The sequence below is a fragment of the Callithrix jacchus genome, chromosome 14 (genome assembly GCF_049354715.1).
Source record: "Callithrix jacchus isolate 240 chromosome 14, calJac240_pri, whole genome shotgun sequence".
In the NCBI taxonomy this organism is placed as follows: domain Eukaryota; kingdom Metazoa; phylum Chordata; class Mammalia; order Primates; family Cebidae; genus Callithrix; species Callithrix jacchus.
The window spans coordinates 91169014-91177694 of NC_133515.1; the positions used below are offsets into that span (position 1 = coordinate 91169014).

Sequence of the window (8681 nt, forward strand, 5' to 3'; positions counted from 1 at the left end):
AAGTTGAGAAACCTTGATGTAACTTACGGATACAGCTTTTACTCAGTCAAAATCGCCGGCAAGCTTCTCCTGGAGCTGAACGTCTCCCCCAGGACTGTCAAGGAGGAGGGGGCGTGATAAGGGATCCCAGGACTGCGTTTTGCCTTCCTTCCCCACCCCCCCAACTGCTCCTCTCTCTTCTCTTAGCAGCACCCCGTTTGCCCACTCATTCTCAAGATGGGCAGGATGCCAGCCTGTTACATTAAATGTGCCAAAAGCCTGGCCTTGCCTGGAAAATGGACCAGTCCGCCTGCCAAGAGGTTGGGTCTCGTTCCCTAGAGAGAGGGAAGTTTCCTCTCCTTGCAGTGAGAGCTAGAATCGTATTTTCTGCCAAGCTGAGAGAAAGACTCTTTTTCTACAGGCTAAAAGGACAAGAAAATCTGATTTGCTTGCTTCTAACTTTGCGTTTTAAAGGGGGAAGGAGGAAAGGGAAAAGAGGGAGGGTAGTTCTACTCGGCCCCACCCCTCCGGCTGCCCAGAATCCAGCCGTCCATTCCAGTGGTGGCAGAGGCAGTCCCGGGGCTCTGGGGCTCGGGCTCTGCTACTGGGACCCGCAAGAGCCAGAACCACTCAGCGCTGCCAGGAAGGTAGCCCGGCCAGGAGTAAGTAATTCACAAGGCGCCGGAGACCCGGGTTGGGCTGGGGGGTTCCAACTCAGAGGGAGTGCAATTTGCTTGACGCTCTTTGTCGTTTTTCTTCTCTGCCGCTTCCAGTTCGGTAGCGCCATCCCACTTCCCGCCGTTCCAACCTGTGTTCCAGGTGGGGTTGGTCTGGAGGCGGCCGGGGAACTCCCAGGCAGGAGCACGGGGCTGGGGCCGGGTCCGTGGGAGACCAGCACAGCAAGGCGCGGGGCTGCAGGGGGCGCCGCGGTGCCGGCCTGAAGCTGGGCTGCTCCGCAAGGACACAGCAGCCCCTGCCCTGCCCTTTCCTGTTCTGCCTTGTGTCCTCAGAGAACATGTTAGCCGTGCACTTTGACAAGCCGGGTGGACCAGAAAACCTTTACGTAAAGGAGGTGGACAAGCCCAGCCCGGGGGAGGGTGAAGTCCTCCTGAAAGTGGCGGCCAGCGCCTTAAACCGGGCGGACTTAATGCAGGTACCTCTAGCTCAGCCGTGCGGGGGCGGGCGGGACTCCAGAGCCTCCCTCTCAACAGCACTCAGTGAACATTGACCAGACGTGAAGGCGCGCACCGCCCCACACTCAGCAGGCAGGTGCGCTGGGGTTCCCAGACCTAAACCCAGAAAGCCCCCTTGGTTCACACAAAACAAGTGGGGGTATTTGCAAAGCAGAATCCACCCCCTGCTAATCCTTAGCAGCTCAGGCTTCCTGATAAGGAGGGAGGAACTAACATTGTTGTGGGGTGTGGGCACATTTACTCCCCAGGCTACCCAGTTCACCCTCTTCATTATACAGAAAAGAAACTGAAGAGGTTAAGCAGAAAACCCAAGGCCACAACACTAGCAATTAGAAGAGCTGGGATTCAAGCTGAGGTCTTTGTGGCTCCAAAGACCCCTTAGCTCTTTCCACTCTGAGAGTCCCACAGTTGACAGCAGGCAGTACTCTGAGAATTTTCTTCTGTCTGCTACTGATTCACTGACCTGAGCCAGCTGCATTGGTTGGGGTCATTCAGAAATGTGTATCCGAATCCCCTGGGGTACAAGAGAAATGTGATGGGGGCCGAGGCAATATACTTTGGAAACACTCCTCTGCTGGTTCTGGCACACCCTCCTAGTTAAGTCCCTCTGCTCTACAGCTTCTGAGGACTGGGGTGAGTGAGCACAGAGCCTAGTGCTTGATGCATGGGAACCATCATCAAGGAGTCCACAGTTTTGTTCCTAATCCCACTACTAATTTTTCCCCTGCCTGTGACTCAGTTTCTCCATTTGTAAAGCAAGAGGTTCAGACAAGGTAAATAGCTAAGGATTCTACCAGTTATAACATCCACTAATCATTTGACCTCCAGTTCATTTGCATAAAACCAGTGGCCTCTCCTTTCTCTTCTCCTGACTTACAAAAACCTGATTTCATCCTGAAATTTATTTATGAAAATGAAAAAAGCAGGGATATTGGAAGAGGGGCCAAGGGTGGTGAGACACAGATTTCTGATCATTCTCACTGCTTAGTGAACTTCTTTCTCTGCAGAGACAAGGCCAGTATGACCCACCTCCAGGAGCCAGCAACATTTTGGGACTCGAGGCATCTGGGCATGTGGCAGAGCTGGGGCCTGGCTGTCAGGGACACTGGAAGATCGGGGATGCAGCCATGGCTCTTCTGCCTGGTGGGGGCCAGGCTCAGTACGTCACTGTCCCTGAGGGGCTCCTCATGCCTATCCCAGAGGGACTGACCCTGCTCCAGGCTGCAGCCATCCCAGAGGCCTGGCTCACCACCTTCCAGCTGTTACATCTTGTGGGTGAGGAGGCCTCCCTGCTCACTCCACACATTGTGGCTCAATACCTTCATAAATCAGCCACCTTGAATCCCAGCAATCCTCCAGGGCACTCCCAGGCCCTGCTGTACCACCTGTAGTGTCAGGTCCTCAAACCATGTTAGAAGGGTTTGATGTTGAGGCTGAGAATCATGGTTAACAGATAGAAGGCCTGGATAACACTGGATAGGAGGCCTATGTACATCTTAACACCGGAGGCCCAGCAACAGTCCCAGCTTCTCAAAATCATGCTGAGCTTCTCTCTGGGGTTCCCAGTGCAACAGAAGGGGCCAATCAACTCATTTATTCCTCCTCAATCCCATTGAGGCCAGTCAAGAACTCATAAGGGAGTGTAAGAAGTCTCGGTCCTTGCCTTTAAAGAACGCAGGGAAGTAAGTGGGAAGAGAGTAACTGGGAAGGCAACATATGCATAAGATCAGATGACCATAGAGTTTGAAAGGAGAGCCCTGTCTCTAACTACAATAGAAGCTGGAGATGGGAAAAGTTGGTCTGGAGAAGGGTAGTCAGAAAGCTTGTTGGAAGAGAAGGCTTTGAAGGGTGGGTAGACTTTTGAAGGACATAAGGCATGCTAAGGTAGCCTAAGAAAGAGTATGGGCAGGGCTAGATGGCTCACACCTATAATCATAGCACTTTGGAAGGCAGATCACTTGAGCCCAAGAGTTCAAGACCAGCCTGGGCAAAAACCCTGTTTCTATAAAAAATACAAAAATTAGCCAGGTATGATGGCACATGTGTGTAGTCTCAGTTACTCAGGAGGCTAAGGTGGGAGGATCACCTGAGCCCAGGAAGGTAAAGGATGTAATGAGCCGTGATCGTGCCACTGCACTCCAGCCTGGGCGGTAGAGTGAGACTCTGTCTCAAAGAAAAAGAAAAAGAGTATCAAGGTGAGCCCAGCCACTGAACTCAGTAGTGAAGGATGACTATAGTCACTTGTGAAAAATGAGGCTGGGGCCAGACCATGGTGTCCTTGAATATCAAGCTGTCTGGACTCAATGCAAAAGCCAATGGAGAAGCAGTTTACATTGTAAGGAGGAAGGAACATAATGAAAGGGCCATCTTAGGAAGAGGAGCCTGGTGGCTGTGTGTTGCCTGGATCAGAAAGACTAGCTGGTAGTCAGTTTCAGACTCTAGAAGGACTGGCTTCGGTGGTGACCATGGGAATGATAGTTGTTCTTACTTATTCAGGTGTAAGTCAGAGATGTACATTTTGGTGTTATATCATAAGTAAAATAGAGATTATGGATGTGAGCTGCTTATAGCCCTATTTCAAAAGCCTGTTTTCCACTTTAGCTAGAGATAAGACAAAAAGGGACTGTCAAAATGCTTTTTATCTTTCTCTAAAAACATGCACTCTAAAGAAAGCAAGACAGTTTGTATTTGAGTCACAGCATCCTACCCCCACCAGCTCTCCCCCAATAAAAAAGGAAAAGCAAAAGATTGATTTGGCATTTGGCGCAATGGCCAGGTGATCTTGATAGAATATGTCTGCGTGGGGATTGTGCAGCAGTTGCAAAGTAAAGAGAACCCTGTACTTTCTGTCACAGGAAATGTTCAGGCTGGACACCACGTGCTAATCCATGCAGGACTGAGTGGTGTGGGCACAGCTGCGATCCAACTCACCCGGATGGCTGGAGCCATTCCTCTGGTCACAGCTGGCTCCCAGCAGAAGCTTCAAATGGCAGAAAAGCTTGGAGCAGCTGCTGGATTCAATTACAAAGAAGAGGATTTCTCTGAAGCAACGCTGAAATTCACCAAAGGTAAACAACTGCTTCTACAGTTCAGCAGGAATATAAGAGATGATTAAATAAAATCCCCACCAGTCCCAAAGTTGCCAGTGATATGGTTCAGTCTTGTCTCTACTAAGTGCACAGCGACTACCCTGGCCAAATTCTAGTACTACAGTATTTGACCACTGGAGATAGGTAGTCATATCTAGATCTAAGATGGTTTCCACATGCATTCTTGCAAGAGATATGATTCATCCACACTTTAGAAACTGGATAATCACGCAGAGTTGGTCTAGAATTATCCAGCGCCTTTTCTTCCCAACTGGCCATTCCACACTTAGGTAACGGGAGGCTTGGGGGAGAGACCAGTTTAGAGTTGGCCATAGTAGGGTTGAGGGAGTGAGTAGATGAGTGAGTAGATGTGCGCATCTAAATGGGTGAGTAGATGTGTGCATCTCTGTATTCCAAAGCCAGATCTGTCTATTTTTGGCTTATCCCTTTGTTTTTCTTTCCCTTTTTTTGAAACTGAGTCTCACTTTGTCACTGAGGCTAGAGTGCAATGGGGTGATCTCGGCTCACTGCAACCTCCACCTCCCATGTTCATGCAATTCTCCAGCCTCAGCCTCCCAAGTAGCTGGGATCACAGGCATACAACATGCCCAGCTAATTTTTGTATTTTTAGTAGAGACAGGGTTTCACTATGTTGGCCAGGCTGGTCTCAAACTCCTGACCTCAGGTGATCTGCCCGCCTTGGCTTCCCAAAGTGCTGGGATTACAGGCATGAGCCACTGAGCCCAACCTCCATTTTTCATTTGCATAGAAAAGGAGAGATGAAAGCAAAGCTAGCAAGCCTATAATTCCAGTAACCCAGTGCAGACACTTTCTAACTTCGATGTGAACAACTAGCCTAAATTGGACCTCCTGTATTCTGTTCTCAATCATGTCTGGGTGTCAGTGGGACTGTACTTATTTTGGCATGAGAAGAGATTCTAGGTCATGGTGTTGCCTCATTTCCTTCTTGCTGTAGCTAGGCATCATAAAGGGTGAACACATGCTATGACAGAGTTCTGCTATCTAAACTCCATTTACAACAGTTTTTCAAGCAGTGTTTTAATTCCAACCTATAGATTTACCATTTGTATCTGTATTTACATCCATAATCTACAAATATATCATGGTATCTTATTTTGCACCAAGCTTTCTATATCGAACATCACAAATCTGTTTCCTATGGAAGGTGCTGGAGTTAATCTTATTCTAGACTGCATAGGCGGATCCTACTGGGAGAAGAATGTCAACTGCCTGGCTCTTGATGGTCGCTGGGTTCTCTACGGTCTGATAGGAGGAGCTGACATCAATGGGCCCCTGTTATCAAAGCTACTTTTTAAGCGAGGAAGTCTGATCACCAGTTTGCTGAGATCTAGGGACAATAAGGTGAGTGATGAATGAAAAGAAAACGTGATTTAACCCAGAAAAAGTATGGTTCATTTACATTATCCCAAGAAAGGAAGCTCTATCTTAGGTTAGGGAGGTTAGTTTCTATAAAGAAACCTGCCCTTACGAAGATAAATAGGGAACCTGATTTCAGAGAACTGATTCAGATTGGTCGATAGAGCCTTCAGTATCATGAAGAGTGTAGCTGATACTTCACATATTATCTGAACATTCTAATAGAATGAACAAAGCACAGACCATATTGGGAAGTAATTCTAGTAGTTTCAAGAATGTGTTTTCAAAGGCCGAATTCATCTCAATGCGCTAAGAAAGACTCTTAGGTGAGTAAAAACTGAGTAACAGATTATAGGTTCCATGCCTGGCACAGTGGCATTCGCTTGTAGTCCCAGCTTGGGGACTTGGAAGGCTGAGGCGGAGGACTGCTTGAGCCCAGGAGTTTCAAGGCTGCAGTAAGCTATGATTGTGCCTGTGCATAGCTGCTGCACCCTAGCCTGGGCAACATAGCAAATCCCATTAAAAAAAAAAAGATTATATGCTCCTGAAATCTTCCATCTGTCAGTCTAGTGGGTACCAACTTTGCGAATGTTTCCACCATAGGGTTTCATACCTGCCAAGAGACAGGAGAGCTTAAGCATCCTTTTTGCATTGAGCCTATGAGTCCTATCTGTGGCTGCCTCCTAGGTGAAGCCTTTATTTAAAAACAATTCTTAGACGTTCAGTGACACTAACATTTTACTTCAGGATTTAGTCTTTATCTGGTACAGAACAGAAGTCACACATTTGGAGGTACAGGGGAGCCAGAGATCACCTGTAACCCCTCTTTAGCTCCTATGTGGTTTCTTCCGCTGGATCTAGAAACCAAATTGATAAGCATGTACTTTTTTTTCTTTTTCTTTTTTTTAAGACAGGGTCTTACTCTGTCACCCAGGCTGGAGTACATGGCACAATCAGCCTGCTGGGTAGCCAAGACAAAGGCATACCACTGTGCCCAGCTTGTATTTTTTATAGAGACATGGTTTCACCGTGTTGCCCAGGCTGATCTCAAGCTCCTGGGCTCAAGTGATCCACCCACCTTAGCCTCCTAAAGTGTTGGGATTACAGGTGTGACCCACTGTGCCCCACCAGATTTTATTCATTTTATATGTATATAGGGATCTTCACAAGAGAGTGAAGTCTGAAGAAGTGGCCAAAGTAAGATGCTTTTGTAATTTTAAGACAAAGAATAATAAATTTGAGAAGAAATAACAACACAAAGTCTGGCTAGGGATGGTAAATTTCTAGGGAAGTCACTAGGAGATATATGGGGCAGGGTAGGGGGCGTAAAACTAATGGAAGATTAGGGTTACTTCCTTAAGCATATTTATTCAGATCCATTGTAGCCCCATTTCCAGTCTTTGGTGATAAGGGCTATTTTCTTGCCCTAGAATGAGAAGGGTACCCCTCCTAGAGGAATCTTTATGATTTGAAGAGGAAGGTCAGCTAGCCTTTTCTGAAACTACAATTTCTCCAATGTTTTCATCTCAAAATGAACAATATACCTATCAGACATATTCTGAGATGGCACATCACTCCTTCAGGGGGGTATTGCACACACATTCTGGGAAGCGAGGGATTAAGTATCCCTGTGTGCTTTTTCAGACATGTGATTTCAGAGAGAGCAGGAAGGCTGAGGAGGATGTGGAGGGCAGGGTGAGGCTTTCTTCCAGGCTGATGATCTCCTTTCCCTTGTTTTAGTACAAGCAAATGCTAGTGAATGCTTTCACGGAGCAAATTCTGCCCCACTTCTCCAAGGAGGGCCCCCAACGTCTACTGCCGGTTCTGGACAGAATCTACCCAGTGACCGAAATCCAGGAAGCCCATAAGTACATGGAGACCAACAAGAACATGGGCAAGATCGTCCTGGAACTACCCCAGTGAAGGAAGAGGGGACAGGACAGGACGCGGCCACCCCAGGCCTTTCCACAGCAAACCTGGAGTAGATTTACAATAGACAGGCAGAAACCAGGTGCTTCCCCCAGTCGTGTAAAGCTGGTCTAAGGAAATAAAGAGGGTACTGGTAGGGCAGCAAGAGGACTCGGGCCGCCAAGGCGGGGGTGAGGTGGGAGTCCGGCGGGCGTCGCAGTGGGGATTACAGAGGCCGGATCAGCTGAGGCTCAACCTGAAGGCCCCTCCAGGGTCGGAGATTCGGGGTATAGTTACAGCGTCAGCCGTGACACAAGACGCCAGAATCCCGGAGACTCCGCGTTGCGCACGGCTTAGAGGCCCAGGCCCAACCTCGCGTCTTCCACACCTGCCCACGCACCCCACAACCAAGGGGTACCACAGCAGACCCTGCCCCCGCCCACTACTCACTTGGGTCCCACCCCACCTCTCGCTGCTCTCCTCAGGCCCCACCACAGCGCGCTACACATCTGGGCCCCGCCCCACCTCCACCACCCTCCTCAGGTCCCGCCCCCTCCGGCTACTCACCTGGGTTCCGCCCCAGCTCACCGCCCTCAGGCCCCGACCCCCCCCCCCCGATACTCACCTGGGCCCCGCACCAGCTCTCAGCACCCTCCTCAGGCCCCACCCCACCTCTCACCACCCTCCCCAGTCCCTGCGTCGCCGCCCCGTTACTCACCTGGGCCCCACCCTAGCTCAGCACCTCCTCAGGCCCCGCCCTCTTCTGTATCACCTGGGCCCTGCCCCAGCTCTCAGCACCCACCGTCTCCGGCTACTGACCTAGGTCTCGCCCCATCTGTCAAATCCAGCTCAGGCCCCGCCTCCTCCGCCCCCCAGCTACTCACCTGGGCTCCACCCCAGCTCACCATCCTCCGCAGGCCCCGCCCCCTCCACCCAGTTCCCTCTGCTCAGGGCCTCCCCTACCGGAACATCTCGCCTTTTGCAGGCTACGCCCCGCCCTTTACGCTACGGAGCCCGGAAGTGTCTTGGACGCTCGCCTTTCCATCTTCCGGCCGTGGGTCTCGCTCAGGCTCGGTTTTACCCCGGAGCCTATTCGAAGGGGGATGCTACGTCA

General features: G+C 50.0%; 2 protein-coding genes across 28 annotated transcripts in view; one reads left to right on the forward strand and one right to left on the reverse strand.

Moving 5' to 3' along the window:
- Nucleotides 1–8541, reverse strand: part of FAM228B (family with sequence similarity 228 member B) — a 90607-nt gene extending 82066 nt beyond the window's left edge. For 7 of the 25 annotated variants that reach the window (XM_078349863.1, XM_078349851.1, XM_078349857.1 and 4 more), the window contains exon 1: nucleotides 8286–8489. Coding sequence is in view for 6 of the 25 variants with exons in the window: in XM_078349840.1 (XP_078205966.1) it covers nucleotides 8387–8475 (89 nt within the window). In the remaining 19 variants the exon portion in view is untranslated. Of the gene's footprint in view, nucleotides 1–4103; nucleotides 4184–8192; nucleotides 8238–8285 lie in introns of those variants that run through there. The other 18 variants (XM_078349837.1, XM_078349852.1, XM_078349858.1 and 15 more) reach the window with 8 other exon arrangements.
- On the forward strand, nucleotides 546–8669 carry LOC100397820 (quinone oxidoreductase PIG3). 3 transcript variants are annotated; one of them, XR_013526757.1, is made up of 7 exons: nucleotides 546–641; nucleotides 990–1132; nucleotides 2180–2447; nucleotides 4028–4240; nucleotides 5448–5644; nucleotides 7400–7670; nucleotides 8553–8669. XR_013526757.1 is itself a non-coding variant. In XM_078349867.1 (6 exons), the coding sequence occupies exons 2-6, from the start codon at nucleotides 995–997 to the stop codon at nucleotides 7580–7582; spliced, it is 999 nt and encodes a 332-aa protein (XP_078205993.1). In that variant the 5' UTR covers nucleotides 546–641; nucleotides 753–994; the 3' UTR covers nucleotides 7583–7730. The 3 variants fall into 3 exon arrangements, 2 of the variants coding, with proteins under 2 accessions (XP_078205993.1, XP_035128973.3); XM_078349867.1 differs by lacking the exon at nucleotides 8553–8669 and having other exon boundaries at nucleotides 753–1132; nucleotides 7400–7730; XM_035273082.3 differs by lacking the exon at nucleotides 8553–8669 and having other exon boundaries at nucleotides 7400–7730.
- Nucleotides 8670–8681: the final 12 nt, after the last annotated feature.

What these genes read in the sequence shown, in the direction of transcription:
- LOC100397820 (XM_078349867.1), top strand. Translation starts at nt 995, where the DNA reads ATGTTAGCCGTGCACTTTGACAAGCCGGGTGGACCAGAAAACCTTTAC. An exon ending in CCAGCTGTTACATCTTGTGG is followed by an intron (nt 2,448 to 4,027) that starts GTGAGGAGGCCT and finishes TTTCTGTCACAG; the next exon opens with GAAATGTTCAGGCTGGACAC. An exon ending in TGAGATCTAGGGACAATAAG is followed by an intron (nt 5,645 to 7,399) that starts GTGAGTGATGAA and finishes CCCTTGTTTTAG; the next exon opens with TACAAGCAAATGCTAGTGAA.